Raw genomic sequence first — 16,819 nt, forward strand, 5'->3', positions numbered from 1 at the left:
GTTTGCAATCAGTGAATGTGGCTTAATTAGGCTGCCCCAGTCTCTGCGGGATGATTGGCGTTAATCACAGCTCAACCAGGGAAGAAATGGGTCACACCATGTGGTGTGACCGGTGGAGGCTCAGTCCTTGGAGTCAGAGTAGAGCAGTAAGTGTAGCACAGTGCCCAGGCTCGGGCGCCTGCTCTCACCACCCCACCCACGCCTGAAAATTTATGCTTGGCTTTTTTTTGTTTTTCTGCTCGAAAGGGCTACCTTTCTTACGTAGTCACTTTGCCTATGTGTACAAACATGGTGCTTGATGAGTTTTTGTCAGATTAGCAAGAAAAATCATACTAAATGCTTAAAACAAAAAGTCCTGAAATTATCATATTTGGTTTTCTTTTAAAACTTCTCCTTTTCCCACGTCCCAAATTTGGGTTTCTGTTTTTTTTTTTAAGAGTATTGCTAAGTGGTATGGCAAAAATATTAATAGAACCCCATGAGCTGTTGTTTAAGAGGGAAGTCAAGGATCTGGTTGGAGTGTTTGTGGGAGTTGTCCTGGTCATGCCTTAAAGGTTTTGCTCATGGTCTTAAGTGATGCCTCAGGTACTTGGGTGTTTCACTTTATATTCTACTTTGGTTTGGAATTGGTAGGTTAGCTACGAAGTTAGGGTGAGCTTTTATGCCAGCTCTTGGGAGCTGTGGGTAGCATGTTCAGTACTTGAAGAACTGTGGTTTCCCAAAACCTCCTTCACCCCAACTGCTAGGGGAAGTTTTACCTGAAAGAAACTATCAATCATCAAAGCCTTTAATAAGATGTTTTTTTCAGTAGACTTAAAAAAAAATCTCCCTTTTTAGGAGAAAGGGGTAAATGACCATCAACTTTCCTTTTTAAAAGAATCCCCTGTAGGAGACATCCTTGTGTCTGCACATACTTACCCAAATGCACTTTACCTCTTCCAGCTCTGGCTGCTCAGAGTGACTGATGGTGGCACAGAATTCCCAGTCATCAAGGAAGTACTTGTTTCTGCTCTGGAGGGACCAGGATATTTTAGGAAAATATGTGACCTCAGGGTATATCAACATTTGAGTTGACTGCTACATGAGTTAGAGTTTTGTAGAGCTCTCTGATAACCAGCAGAACATGTGAGGCTGCTCCTAAGAGGATTCTCCAAGTGATTAGCTTTATTAGTGGACTTTATCCAGGTTCTGGACATTATTTTTTGTCTTTTTGGGCAGACTTCCATCAAAAGAGGACTTAAATGTCTGTTTCTTTCCCTGGCTCTTTCCCATTTACTTGGAATAATCTGATTTATTACACTTCGGGTTCCCCATGTGTCTTTTCAAACTCTGGAAGGGAACATGAAGTAGGAAACTTCCCCTCTTAGCAGTGGCGCTTTCCAGTCTTGCTGCCTTTTCCCCAAGTGACTGGAAACTATTTTTTTGTACCACAGTCAGTGGGTCTTCTGACGTCTAGAATGCAATCTTATGGGAAAGAAAAAGGTACATTTCTGTTGTGTCTTGAAGATCAAATTTGCTTTTTGTCTTTCTCAAATATCAGCCTGCCTTGACCCATCCAAAAAAGATGATCTGAACCTTATAGCATTTCCTGATTGCCCAATAAACATGCGTTTGAGCCTGTCATTGCAATGCATCCTTTGGGGACACAAGATGTAAGAAAAAAAGATATGAGATGTGATGCAAAAATAATAGCAAACACAATGCTTACTATACAAGGCACTCATCTAAGTGTCCCCTCTCTCAATCAATCATTTTGTCCTTAGGACATCTCAGGTAAATGCACTGTTGTTCCCATTTTATAGTTGAGGAAACTGAGGCACTGAGAGATTGAGTAATTGCCAAAATCACACAGTAATTGGTTGAGCCAAGATTAGACCTTAAGACATGTAAATCATACTCTGTCCACAAAATTTATATTTTAGTTGATAACCCATATACAAATGAAAAAATTAATTTTCCTAGATTTTAGTTCTGAGATGGATATTTAAGTCTCGCTAATACCTACTGGCAGAGTTAAACAACTTCTTCTCTCTGATCCTGAAAACACTTTGCATATATCTATTCTATGAACTCAGTGTGAGCATTTGTGAATGTGTGTGTTTATGTGTATGCTCAGTCCAGGCTGTTGGGTATTTGGAGGCCTGGCCTGTATCTTATTCTTCAACAGAGTCTAGTGTGAAAGCACACAGGTAAGTCTTGATAGATTTGAGTGATTGGTCAAGACTTGTTCTGCTGCCCTCTCATTCTTTAGCTTTGGTGTATGTGAGTGGTTGGGTACCTTCACTTGTTGCCAGGTGGCTGGTGCACCGTCAGAATCTGACTGCCTTGTCTGTTTGCAGGTATCGTGCTTGTTGCCATTAATCCTTATGAACAGTTGCCAATCTATGGACAAGATGTCATCTATGCCTACAGTGGCCAAAACATGGGAGATATGGACCCCCACATCTTTGCCGTGGCGGAAGAAGCCTACAAGCAGATGGCCAGGTGAGAATGACCTCAGCCCAGACGTTCTCCTGGGTAGTGAGGGGACAGGAAGGGGAGTTTGTACCTTCCTTTGTGGCTGCCATTCCCATTGGAGTGGCAAGACTGGGGTTGAAAAAACACCTTGGACACAAAGCAGCCCGGGTTCTGTTTTTCACCTTATTTCCTTGTGTCATTACCTTGTCCCTGTGAACTTGAACCTAGAGTTGAAGAATAGTGGCTCTGTTCATTTATTTCAAAATTATTCATTATTCAGATTAATTCATTTTTTGAGGCATGGGATAGAGCCATTGTCTTTCATCTCTCCTTGACTTCCTTTAGGTCCTCTTTTGTCTCTTGCTGGTATAATGGAATCCATTTGATAGCATCTCCATTCATTTATCCCAGCCTGATCTACAGATGGTCTCACTGAAGACTCCCTTTCGAAGAAACTAGGACTCTTGACAGCTTGTTGAGATGCCAAGCATTTGGGGGCGGAAGCAGAAGTTTCAAATGAGCAGCTGTAAATAGCAGTTTTGGGTGTTTAGCCTGGAAGTGGGGTTCTGTTTAGGCGCTTAAGTAGATCTCTTCATTATCATTCTTGTCCTAACTCTGAAAGATAGGTGCAGGTCTGTTCTGTCAGGAAATGGGCTGTGTGGTGGGCTATAACTGTTCAGGTATAAAGTAGGGAAAGTTTTATGAGTGTTTTGAGGGAAATGCATGTCTCAATAAACACTAAAGTGCTGGATGCTCTCAGCCAAATTTTTCTTGCCATCTCTAGAGAGTATCTTATGCTAAGTCAATTAAGGGGGAGCAGAGATGTTGAGGCTTTGCGATGAGTTAGTGATTTTTGTGGGAGGAAAATCCCTTTTCAGGTAGTCTGTGCTTTAGTGGATTTCAGAGTATAATTTTCAGCCCAGTGGACATTTTCATGAAGGAAGACTGTTTTATAAGCTTCCTTACTGATTGATAGTGTTTTATTGCTGGCTATGGAGATTAGTATATAAAAGGTCTGCTTCATTATAGATACACAGTGACCATATCCAAAATAAGCACTGACTGGAGAACTAATAAATCTAATAAATGGAATAATCTATAACTATTATTTCTCCAAAGTGTGGAGCTAAAATGACTGCAACCTTTGACCTCTATAATGCCACAGGAAAGACCATATACTATATTTATCTGCTATTAGGGCTTTACCAGGAGTCCCTTAGCTTGGGCAACTTATGGGCACTTCCTAACTGACAGCGCGGTTTGTGTGTTATTCAACACACAGCCCTGCTCAAGTGACTGGTGGAGGTCATGGGTATGGCCTGGCAGAGGGAGGCTGGGGACTGGACAGGCTCCTGCTGTGGGAGAATCGCTTCGGCTAAGTCTGTGTGTGCTTCGTGTGAGGACAACAGCTATCCCTCCTCCCTTAGGGGATAGTTTCTACACGGTCCTGGTAGTGCGGCTTGGTTTTCGTTACTTCCTACCGTATTAAAAGTTCTAACACCTCTTTAAGACTTGTCTTTTCATGGATGTCATTAGCATTTGATTATTTTTTCATCCCATTCTCTTAGTGTTGCGTTTAGCTGCATCAGTTGCTGTTCTTTATCAAAACTTCTTGAGGACCCCCTGCAGGTTTGAGAATCTTCCAGCCTCTGGTTTTATCCACACTCGAGAGTCACTTGGTTAGAGATGCTTCTCTTCTTCCCCCAACCTCCATGCCTGAAGCTGGGTCCGTGGTTACTCTAGATTTGGGTTATTTCATTTGCTTGGGCCTTTGCACCCATTGGAGGGAAGAGGATGTTCGGGAGGCTGGGGTGATGGTGATATAATCTTGCCCCTGGCTAATGAAGTTGATGAGTAGGTGGATTGGATGTTAAAGTTGGACCAAGATTTGCTTCCTTAAGGATTTTCTGTGAAGTTTTAAGGTTTATACTCATTTTACCCACTGGGTCTCAGGGTGTAGCCAAATTTTGCTGAAGTTCTTGTGCAATTTTTGCTCATGAATGTGCATTAGAAGTGTGAGACCAGCACATGTGGCCACAGGAGAGAGCTATTTTTGAATTAGCTCTGTTGTCAGCAGCTCAGGGTTTCGGTTATTGATCTGGGAGGTGCATAAGAAACCCCAGCAGAATCTGTGTTGAGCAAAGAGGCCCGTAGGTCAGATGCAGGGAAGGTTGGTGCTGTTTCCAGTATGGGCCTTCTCTATCAGTTCTGAATACCAGGACGCGTTCACGCAGCAGTACTTGCCCACTGTCTGTGGTGCTCTTCCTGATTCATCAGCAACTGTTGAAGTAACTGTGTGGCTCGGGTAGCCATAGCCTAGCACAGCATGCTTTGAATCTGAACCCCACTGGCTGCTGGGCAAAGTAAAGCGGGTAGGAAACTACATTTCTCCTAGTCTTCGGAGACTATAACTCAGGTGGCTCAGAATCAGTGATTATTTCTTATTGGGGACTGGATTGTCTTTCTTGATGTGGTACACACAGGGACTTTTAATGCTTTGGGTGGGTGGGAGACTCTGTCAAAGCATAAGGAGTGACACACAGATCTTCTCCTGGTAGTTCCAGGAGGGAGCTGCTAGTGCTGGAGGAAAGGAAGAGGGGAGACACCAGGAAGAATAGAGGAAGATGAGGTCCCTGTCCCTGTGGTGTCCTGTCCTTGCCTGGACTTAAGGGCCAATGCAGATTCACAGTGAAGACAAAGAGTGTTGAAATGGACTGAGACCTCATACTCGTGAATTCTGTCCTGTGAAGGAGAGGACTGACGTCTGCTGCCCAGCTCTGTGCTTTCTGCTCCTCCCTCCCAGCCTGAGACCCCACGTGTCCACCCCTCGCTTCTACCCACCTCAACTCCAGCCCCAGCTTCTACACGAAATCCTATCAGCAAATGCTTTTGAAGCATCAGTTACAGGGTAGGCTCTACGCTGGCCACTAGGAAATGTGAGCCCTCACCCTACCACTTGAGGAGCTCCCTGTCTGGTTGGAGAGAAAAGACGTAATAAGTAAGACAAAAAGCCTGTAACTGCAGGAAGTGTAAATAGAAGCTGTGTCACAGCGTTATTTGAATTGGGCTTGGAGACGTAATGTCACAGACGGTCCAAGAAAGCTATAGGCTTTTAGCTGGATGTTGATGAATTTGCAGGATGTGTAGGGTGTGAGAAGGCATCTAAGCGGGAGGAATAGTGGAGGAATAGCCTCCAAAGTGGGGCGTGGCCATCACCGGGCACAGTGGCTCATGCCTGTGGTCCCAGCACCCTGGGAGGCTGAGGCAGGAGGACTGCTTGAGGCCAGGAGTTAAGGACCCGTTTGGGCAATACAGCGAGACACCATGTCTATGAAAAAACCTTCAATAATTAGCTAGGTGTGGTGGTGCAGGCCTGTAATCCCAACTACTTAGAAGGCTGAGGTCGGAGAATTGTCTGAGCCCAGGAGTTTGATGTGGCAGTGAGCTGTGATAGAGCCTGCATAAAAATTGGAATTCCCTAGTGGGAATGTAAATTGGTACAACCATTTTTAGAAAACAATCTGGCAGTTCTTCAAAAAGTAAAACGTAATTTCCATATGATCCACTCTTAGTTATATACCCAAGAGAAATGAAAATAACACCTACTGACACAAAACCTTAAATGTTGATAGTAGCATTATTCACAACATCCAAAAGGTAGAAACAACTAAAATATTCATCACTTAATGGATCAGCAAAATGGATATCATATGTGGAATATCCATATGTGGAATATCATTTGGCCATTAAAAGGAACAAAGAACTGATACACACTAGCACATTGACAAGCCTTGAAAACATGCTAAGTCAAAGAACCTGGATGCAAAAGACTACATGTTGCACAGTCCAATTTAAATAAAATATCCACAATAGGCAAATCCGTAGAGACAGAAAGTAGATTAGTGATTGCCCAGGGCCAGAGGTTGACAAGGAGAATGACTTCTGACGAGCATGGATTTTGTGTGTCCATGGGGTGGTGATGAAAATGTACTAAACTTGCTGGTGGCTGTGGCTGTGCCCTTCTGTGAATGTGCTACAGACAGTTGAAGCGTGCACTTGCAGTGGGTGAATGGTGTGTTCTGTGAATGACGTCTTAATAAAGCTAATATGAACAGAAAGGCGTGGACAGGGTACGGTACCCAGGCAAGTTTACCCCACGTGGGGAATGGACCTGCAGGGGAGTTGTGAGCTGTGAAGTTGGAGACAAGGTGAAGCCAGAGTGTGGAGGCCTTTGAGGGCTGGAGGGAACTTTGGGGGAGAGGCATGTTCTATTGACAGAGGGTACAAAGGTGGTTGAACAAGTCTGGGAAACCCTGGATTAACCAAGGTAAACATCTCCCTTTAAGGCTGAGCTTCTCAGAACTTTATGTTGATGTGCATTCTGAGTTTCTTTTTTTTTTTTTTTTTTTTTTTTTTGAGACAGAGTCTCGCTTTGTTGCCCAGGCTAGAGTGAGTGCCGTGGCGTCAGCCTAGCTCACAGCAACCTCAAACTCCTGGGCTCGAGCAATCCTTCTGCCTCAGCCTCCCTGGTAGCTGGGACTACAGGCATGTGCCACCATGCCCGGCTAATTTTTTTTTATATATATATCAGTTGGCCAATTGATTTCTTTCTATTTATAGTAGAGACGGGGTCTCGCTCTTGCTCAGGCTGGTTTTGAACTCCTGACCTTGAGCAATCCGCCCGCCTCGGCCTCCCAAGAGCTAGGATTACAGGCGTGAGCCACAGCGCCCGGCCATGCATTCTGAGTTTCTAAGAGACAGATACATTTTGCTACATTTGCAGATCATATTTAGACACACAACTGTTTTCAAAGATTATTTCTAGGGACTAATGTTCTGTGCAGCACTGGGAAATACTGGCCTAAGGCAATGGAAAAGTTTTCACGGCTTCTTAGATAAGGAGATAATATGATATAAGAGAGATGCAAAGAAAAACAGTTCTATTTGATAATACTTTTTCCCTCCGTGTTTCTATGCATTTCCAAGAATAAGAATGCCTTCTCATGACAAGCTTAGCTTGTTGTGGAAATAACTTGTGTGTTAGAAATGACCTGTATAGAGTGAATGTGAAAGGCAGGGAATTACCAAGTGTGAGACTTTGTGATACAGTGTTCTATTTTCTCATTTGTGCTTTACCCCAGGATATATGATTTGTACTCAAGGAAGAATTGAAATAATTAGGACACATCAGTGCGTTTAGTTCTCACCATTGCCACTGTGCATTAGCAAGCACCACAGTATAGTGGATGAGAGAGACTTAAGGATGTTGAACAGAGATCATGAAGATAGTAAATGGGTAGAGAGATTATAGAATTCAAACCCAAATCTATTTGCCCTGAAGGTTCCTGCATTAGCTGAGAAAGTGGTACCACCATCCTAAACGGGTAGAGATGGAATCCACACACAGTCTGATTGTCCAAAGCTTCCTGCATTAGCCCAGAAACTGTACTCCTCCCCCAGATGGGCAGCAATGGAATTTGGACCCAATCTGTTGGCCCCAAAGCCTTCTCTGTTAGTCGGAAGCCCTCCTGCTGTCCTAACTTGTGTCTGTGGTTCAAGCTCAGATGTCTGTTGTCTTGTCAGAAGGGAGCAGACTCTAGTCCCCAGGGCAACACCGAGAGCCAAAAGGATAGATCTTTTCCCCTAATGGTTCAAAAGCATCCAAGATGCCACAGTGGCACTAGGGTTTTGGTGCATTTCCCAGCCTCGGTGGGAGTAGGCCATCTTAAGGGGCTAGCTGGATCTGACTCCTTTTTCAAGCTGTGATTTATTTGTGGTGTTTTTCTGGAAGAGTGGAGAACACTGCAAAGCAAATTTATTTGCTCAGGTAGCCAAGGTAATTGAGCGCCCACATTCCCATCTGGCTCTGCTGTGTTGCCAGCTGTGACTAATAATGAAAGATGGGCTCGCTGTTGTCGCCTGGGCTCCGAGGAGGGGAAGCGCAGTTGGGCGCACTTGTGGCGTGGACCTGGCAGGGAATGAAATGGACCCTCGCCCAGGCGGGAGGGAGCCTTCCTGGAGAAGGCGTTTGGAGCCCATGGGAGTGAAAGGCTGTGCTCCATGGGGGGAGAGAGAGACTGTAGTTGACAGTCCTAGTTGGGTGCTCGGGAGAGGGTATCTTGCTTGGGTTTTGGTCCCCACAAATGTGAAGAATATATAGAGAATTTGAAGGTCTTCTAGGGAAAGGCCAACATGAAAATGAATGTTTATGGTGAAAAAGCTCAAAGCATCCCACTTTGGTGAGCAGGAGGAAGACGTTGTAGGAACAATGGTGTGAGTGGGAAATGTGAAGCTGTCCTCTGTTGCCAGTGACAACCCACGGTGAGCATGTTGGTTCCCATCAGGGCAATGAGAGAGCTTCCTGATTGTGGAAAATGCATTACAGAAGCGAGGGAGTGAGAAAGCTATGTGTTCTCCGTCTTGGGGGGTCAAAAACAAGTTGACAACAACTTTATCTTTCTACTAACTGGGATAGTACACTCTGGGATTTGTGACAATGAACTTGGGACTTATCTCTTCTAGGCTGAAGATTCTGCGGAACTTGAATCATTGGGGAAAATAGTTCTTAAAAAGAGTTATGTGTGAGTGGCATAAACCCAAACTTTGCTTTGGGATCAAGTTTTAATGTGAGGTGGTTTGTTGTTCTGGGCCGTTACAGTTTGGAAAGTTGGGAATGGGAAGTGCTTCCCGATGGAACCTCACATTTTCAGGGAGAGACCACCCCCATGCTGATGTCTGTAGAGCCAGGTCTTGTTTTTCTGCCAGATGGTTTGCTGTGCAGGAGAATCCAGGGGTCTGTCCCTAGCATTCTTGTCTCCTGACCTACTGTGTGTCCGTGGGCAAACCCTCCGCGCTGTGGTTCTCAGAGTCCTCACCCTTTAAAAGGAGAACATTGATCGGCTCGGTCTCCAAGAGGGACTGGAATCCAGTGAGAAGTCATGAGGAAGCTTTGAAAGTTGTTGAATGCTACAAAACTTTGGGGTGTAGATGTTAGAGCAGACAAACAGATTCATTGGCTGTTGCTGAATACAGTGAATGGTGGGATCACTGGGAAGGTCAGTACATAGGAAGCAGTGACTGGATGAACTTTTATAGTAAAATCTGAAACCATGACTTCAGACGATCCTGAATTTTGGATGAAGTTTTGTTTTCCTTCCCATTCACTATGACATCAGGTCAGGGCTAGTCTTAAGTTGTGGTAGGACAGAAGGTATAGGAAGTGCTGCAGGTGCCTGAACATATAATGTTTTTTAATTACCACTCTGGCATTTTCTCTCATTTCTTGAACATGCCCTTGGTGTTTCATGTTGTTCAGGTTCCTTCCTGGGATGCTCTGTGCTATTCACCTGTACCTATTCTTCCCTGCTCACCTGAATATCTTTTTCTGTGGCTTCCTGCCCAGGGGTGTCACTGCACACTGATCTCCCTTTCTTTTCTTTCTTTCTTTTTTTTTTTTTTTTTAATTTCGGCATATTATGGGGGTATAGATTTTAAGGTTTCAATAAATGCCCATTCTTCCCCCTCCCCCCACAAGTCTGAGTCTCCAGCATGACCATCCCCCAGATGGTGCACATCTCACTCATTATGTATGTATATACCCGCCCCCCTCCCCCCTCCCACCTGCCCAATACCCTATTACTGTAGTACCTATGTGTCCATTTAGGTGCTGCTCAGTTAATGCCAATTTGCTGGTGAGTATATGTGGTTCTTGTTTTTCCATTCTTGGGAAACTTCACTTAGTAGTATGGGTTCCAGCTCTAACCAGGAAAATATAAGATGTGCTATATCACCATTGTTTCTTAGAGCTGAATAGTACTCCATGGTATACATATACCACATTTTATCAATCCATTCTTGGATTGATGGGCACTTGGGCTGTTTCCACGGCCTTGCAATTATGAATTGTGCTGCTATAAACATTTGAGTGCAGGTGGCTTTTTTGTAGAGTGTCATTGGATCTTTTGGGTAGATGCCCAGCAATGGGATTGCTGGATCAAATGGTAGATTCACTTGTATCACTTTAAGATATCTCCATATTGCTTTCCACAGAGGTTGAACTAGTTTGCAGTCCCACCAGCAGTGTAGGAGTGTTCCTCTCTCTCCGCATCCACGCCAGCATTTATTGTTTGGAGACTTTTTGATAAAGGCCATTCTCACTGGAGTTAAGTGATATCTCATTGTGGTTTTGATTTGCATTTCCCTGATGATTAGAGATGTTGAGCATTTTTTCATATGTTTGTTGGCCATTCTTCTGTCTTCTTTAGAAAAGTTTCTGTTCAAGTCCTTTGCCCACTTTTTAATAGGGTTATTTGATTTTTTTCTTGCTGATTTTCGTGAGTTCTAAGTATATTCTAGTTATCAGCCCCTTATCGAATGCGTAGGATGCAAAAATTTTCTCCCATTCTGTAGGTTGTCTGTTTACTTTCATGACTGTTTCTTTGGCTGTGCAGAAGCTTTTTAGTTTGATCATGTCCCATTTATTTATTTTGATCTCCCTTTCTTAGGGATGTGATAGTGCTAAGGTTTTGTAGCATCATTTGGATCCTAAGTTTGTTATGTTAAAATTTGAGAGAAGGGGAAAGTTATTTGCGTGCAGCGAATGTGGCTAATGACATTCTATTTTAAAAGAAATTGCTAAGTGTATATTGCTGTCTCCTTTTAAAATTGTGCATTTAGGAATGAGTAGGACTAGGCAATTTCCTTTGACTGCTATGACCTTACAGAGGGCATAAATATTAACAGTTGCATATCTGCAGTGTTCCCAACATGCTTTGTAAGGTTAAATCCAAAATTGGAGATCATAGAGCTAAAGGATACTTTAGTTCATTAATACTCACTGTTTTACCTGGGGAATCCTAGCATGTTAGAGTGTAGTCACCTGGCAGAAATTGGTTGCATGTTGTAAGAATGCCATGTACCATGTCCTGGCAAGTGGTCCTTTGGGTGCTGCCTGCCTGTTCCCAGCACGGGTAACCGTGTGGTGCATTTTCAACAGCTTTCACTGTCAGGAGTTTCTCCATCACACAGCAGCCTGCTCCTGTGCCAGTCTCCATTTGCCTTCACCCGTGGGTCTGAGCTCTGTGCAGCTGTCCAGGACAATGGTCATTTTCTTATACAGGGCAACTCTGCTGTCATGTGTCCTCATCTGCCCCCACTCCTGGTTCCCGCAGCCATTCCTTATGAGCACAGACTCTGACACTCTCCTAATTGGTCACCTTGGGCATCATCCAGTCTTTCTCGCTGGTAGGAGTGGTCACTGGATGTGGTCTGCTGAATGAGGAAGCATGACTCTTACACAGAATTTGTCAGAGGAGCTTGTGAATGCATTTACTTTCGATGGTCATTCCATATTGATTTTTTGCAAGTTTGTTTCCATCCCCTTCCCTGCCCCACCCATATACATGCTCAAGAACTGTTTTTATTACAACTTAAATGAGATATAATTTATTGGTAATAACCTGCACATACTTAAAGTACAGTCACATAGATTAAATTGCAGACACAATTTGACCATTGTAATCCCATACACTGGTGAAGCCACCACCACAGTCAAGACAGCAAACATTTCCTTCACTCCTGAAAGTTTCTGTGAGTTCCTTTGAAGTCACCCCTCCACCCTCAAGTAATCACTAGTCTGCTTTCTGTTGCTATAAATTCAAACTGCTTTTATTAAGAGATGTTGACCTCATTCTGCACTTGTGCAATTGTTTTTTATTTATTTATTTATTTTATGTGCTGAGCAGGATTCTATAGTTATCTGTATTAAATTTCACCTTTGTACCTGTGTTCCATCATGCTGTGAATGTATCTTTGTGAATTCTGATTTTTACACGTGATAGATCAGTTCTCCCTAGCTTAATACATGTGCACATGTAACAAGTCTGTCATGTCTGTTCTTTGATGAAGAGTGGCCATCTGGATGGGTTCCTATGACATGCAGGGGCCAGGATTTTTTCTAGCTACTGGTCACCTAACCTGATAGAACTGAACCTTTAAGGTCAGGTGCTTATGTGTGTTTTTAAGTCTAGCTGAAACCTTTGCGTGCTCTTGGTCGTGTGTGAGGTGGGTTAGCACAGACCCCGGTTAGTGTCCCAGCTTCACCCTGGACAAGTTCCTCTGCTCAAGGTGCCCCATTTCCTTACTGAAGCAGGAGGATGGGTGTGTGCCTTTGCCAACTTGGGTCACCATGCAGCATAAACGGGTTCAAGAGTCCTGCACCCAGCAGTGCCCCGTGGACGTGGGCTCTTGCAGTTACTGCACACCATTCTGGTTATCCACTTTTTTTTCCTGATGTCAAAGTCAGGAAAAAGTCACCCCACATGGATTTCTTCTGGAAATAATAATGGTGGTGACATGTGAGTAAGATTTAGTTTTTCAAGGTGTCTAAAATAATTTTCAGTGAAAAAAGCTAATAGAATGTGAAGCCTAGCAGGATGAGATGGCATTACTATTTACATCATAGCAATGCCTTTCACGCCATGTTAACCACTCTTTTCTTTCAAGCGCATATTTTCACATTTATATCCCAGAAGACAGAGCAGCTATGAGCCTGGTGTGCACATGTGCCTGAGTTTAGCAGCAAAGGAAGATGCCAGGAAGCGAGGCGGCTGAGAGTTCGGGGTCCAGGGACAGAGCAGGGACTATCTGGGTTCTTAAAATGTGGTAGCTGAGTGGCCTTGAGCAAGTTTTTTAGGTTCACCTCACTTTGTGCAAGTGCTTGTATCTATAAAACAGGGATAAACGTATAATGTCTAACTCATAAGATTGTTAGAATGAAATGAGTTGATGAGTGGAAAATGCCAGTATAACTTCTGGCACAGAGCAAGTGCTCAGTGAATGTCAGACACGTGGTGGTGGTGGTGATAATACTGGTGACACATAATATTTGGTTTCTGTCATCAACATTTCATAGTGTCCAGGAGGAGGAAGAGGTGATGAAAGGAGGATTCAAAGTCGGGTGGGATTCTCTTTGAAGGTCATCCTCACAACAGATTTTACTTTCACAGTCAAAATAAGTATAAGGATGGCCAGTTCCTTGTGCTCAGTGAAATTCTTCTGAACTTTTTTTATAGGTTTGCGTTTGGCAACCCTCTATAACTTCTGTGATTCTAATTTCGATCGGTCTAGAAGAAATACAGCATCCACTGCACTATGTTTAAATGTCTTTATCATCACATACGGAAAACCAGCAGCTTTCAGTGCTGCAGTTTTGCTAAGTGGCCAGAAGCGGCGGTCACTTCTGGTGCCCGCAGCGGTGAACCAGCTGGTGTAGAGCAGCGGTCTTTCAACCGCTGGAGTGTACCAGTTTGGGGAAGATGGTGCATTGGAGTATGTGAAGAAAATATTACAACTTAAATTTTTACATTTTAAAACGAAAAATATGATTTGCGTATGTCTTATATGTACAATTATAGTACAGTAGCACAGAAAATATGTATTCTGGGAGGAGTGTGCTCACAGTTGTTATTGATAGGAGCGCACGTTCAAAGTAAGATGACTAGTTTAATGTCCAGGGAAGTGTCTAACACCACATCCACAGTGGGTTTTTTTGTGGCCAGCTCATGTTCCACAGAGGAAAAACTGTCCTTTCAGACAACTGCTGTCGCTCTTGTCAGGGTGACCTTACAATGGGGAGAAGGTGGCTGGCTCACTGCAGTCCATCCTGTCGTAGGGGGTATAATTAAGAGTGCGCGGCCATTGTCTCTCTGTTAGTGTCATCTTTCTAGGCTGGATTAAAGAGCATTGCTCTCTCTAGTAGATATTTGATTATATTAGGACATATGAAAGCCTGTTAGAAGGTGGAGGACCCTACCATTTTAGGAGATGCCTCAGCTCCTGTGCGGTGGCTCTCAACCCGGTGGCATGTGAGAATCACCTGAGAGGTCTTTAAAGTACCTGTTCCCAGCCTCCCCCCCTTAGATGGTGAATCAGTTGGGGCTCAGGTGTTGGTAATTTAAACACTTCCAGGTGCGAGCTGGGAGGCCGAGTTGAGAGTTTTGCTGAAACCACCTGTGCAACCCAGGTAACCTGCCTGGTCTTTGTGAACAGCAGAGACACGGGAAGGGAGGGGACTCCTCCGTGGGTGTGGAGAGGCCTGCAGGCAGTGCAGCAAGGCCAGGAGAAGGCCCCGGGGTCGTATTCTTTGGAACCACAGTGGACAGGCTTAAAAGCAAATGCCTTTTGAGCCTGCCTGGCTCCTGCCCCTGTTATAGATCAATGATCTTGGAAGCCAGAGGAGGGGTACCTGTAGCCAAAAGATGACGGAAATTAATTTGGTCTTCTGTGTTCCCAGAACTAGAGAATAAAATGCCTTATGATTGATGACTTGCTCTTAAAAAGACGTCCTTTTTGGTTCAAAAGTGAATTAGCTCTCTTAGAAAGAAGGGCCAAGAATACTTAGAATTATGGGATGTCTGTCTAGAAAATGCCTTGTACCTAGTAGCAGAGAGAGAAAGGGAGGGTAGAATCCCAGCACCCAGGGAACTTTCTCTGACTAGTCACCCATACTAGCTAAGAATAGCAGCACCCCTAACCTTGTGTTCCTGAGAGATTATTGAGGGCGTGTTAATATAGGGGGCTAGAGTCTGTCTAGCCACACCGAGTTTAAATGTGTAGTACTGATCTTCAGTTAGCATATTGGGGATCAATATATGCTCATCTGGTTGGTTCTGCTGCTCCACCGGGTCACTGGGCTCTTAGAGTTTTATTCCATTTGTCATTGCATGTATTGATCCGTCATAATTACCTTACTCTAGCTCAGCAATCCAGAGCAGAGATGATTCTTCCCACTTTTGTAGAGTTGCCACTTCTACAATTTTGTTCATTTTACTTCATATTTATAGGGCCCCTTACCTCTTATACTTCAGAGTATGTGTTGATGTAATGCATAGAATGGCTGATTTTCTTTTTATTCTTGAGTTTGAAAGACTCTCTAGGTTATACCATCTGGGACAGGGGTTCCTTTTTTGACATTTTCAATGTGTGGCTCCCAGCCTGGGCAGAAACTTCTAGTTCCCTCAGGAAGCAGCCATTCCACTATCCTAAAGCTCTTAGAGATGAACAGATATGTGTCCCTGTCACCTCCTGCCATGCTAGGGCCTGCCTCTATTCTGGAGTAGCTGCCGGAACAGACTGTTCAGGGAACGATCGTGTAGTCTTGTCTTCTCTAAAGTCCTCCTGCATTTGGCCCTTTCCCCGTGCCCTGTCTCCACCAGTTGGGAACCCATAAGATGACTCGGCAAACCTCAGCGCTGTGTTGTGGTCGCTGAGCAGATTGGGGGAGGGGGGAAGTCTTGCAGCCTGTAATGCTTCCACGTGACCAGGGCTGCAGGTGTCCCTGGTAGCAGATACTCGCAGTGTAGTTTTCTTATCTATTCAGATGGGCACATTTGTCATCTTAAAATCTCAGGGCCTGGGAGCAGGTGGGAGTGATGCCTCTGAGGCCCAAGGTAGTGTGAGGAGTGCAGGGGCCCAATTGAGACCCGCAGGGCAGGATTTCCCAGATGTTGTCAACCTAAGACTATCAAGATGTGTGGCTGAGAGGAAGGAGGAGTATTCCTCACTTTTATTAATAGTTTTGTTAGAGGTGTTTCTGAGGCCGGCACAAGTTTTCCTGCCAGTCTAATGAATGATTGATTTGCTTTCCATTAATGGGCTCTTTCCAGCCCATCAAAGCAAGTCTCTCTTTCGAGGACTCAGATGTGTTTTGAGACCTTTCGAATATAATTCATTTGTATCCCAGGATCTGCAGACTCTTGGGGTCGTTGTGCCAAAGAGACTCATGACTTAAAATAGCACTTTGATAAATACAGCTGACATTCATTGTGTGCTTGCTGTGGCTTCCGCAGTTACGTGAATTACCTACCAAGCAGTGAGGTTGATGATGTCTTTGCTCGAACAGCTTCAGTCTGAAGCAGATAGTTGCACAAAGCAGCCTGTCCTGTGGTTGGCTGCATGCTGTGTTTGAAGGGCCCTTGCATGGGAGGAGGAAAGAATGCTGGACTTCAATATTCAGTTGGCGCTGTCAACTTACGGCCTGGCTTTCGACAAATCGTTCGGCTTCTTTGCACCCAGTGTTCTCCAAGGGAAAAGAAGTAGCAACCACCAAACGGGGTCCAGATGCTGAGCAGTGGCCTCCTGGAAGAGGAAGTACCTACTTCCAGGTGAATTTTCCTGGCAGGTTTCCTAAGATGGCCTTGGGCCAGGTGCATAGATAAGATTTGTATGTGCATCTGTGTGCCTCTAACATCCAGAACTGCCCAGTCTATACTGTTATTTCAACTGTGGGTGTCAACAAAGTAAATCCAGTTAACAAGGAAGCTCCACTTTGATTCCTAGGTGATTTATCATTAGCTGCTAGCTG

The 16,819-nt window shown here is 44.3% G+C and overlaps 1 protein-coding gene across 2 annotated transcripts in view; it reads left to right on the forward strand.

Moving 5' to 3' along the window:
• MYO5B (myosin VB) overlaps positions 1-16,819 on the forward strand; it is a 283,722-nt gene that overhangs the window by 134,135 nt on the left and 132,768 nt on the right. For both annotated transcript variants that reach the window (XM_020282335.2, XM_075993885.1), the window contains exon 4: positions 2,340-2,484. In XM_020282335.2, coding sequence (XP_020137924.2) covers positions 2,340-2,484 — 145 coding nt within the window. The remainder of the gene's footprint in view (positions 1-2,339; positions 2,485-16,819) is intronic.

Source organism: Microcebus murinus, chromosome 17, assembly GCF_040939455.1.
Source record: "Microcebus murinus isolate Inina chromosome 17, M.murinus_Inina_mat1.0, whole genome shotgun sequence".
NCBI classification, from domain to species: Eukaryota; Metazoa; Chordata; class Mammalia; order Primates; family Cheirogaleidae; genus Microcebus; species Microcebus murinus.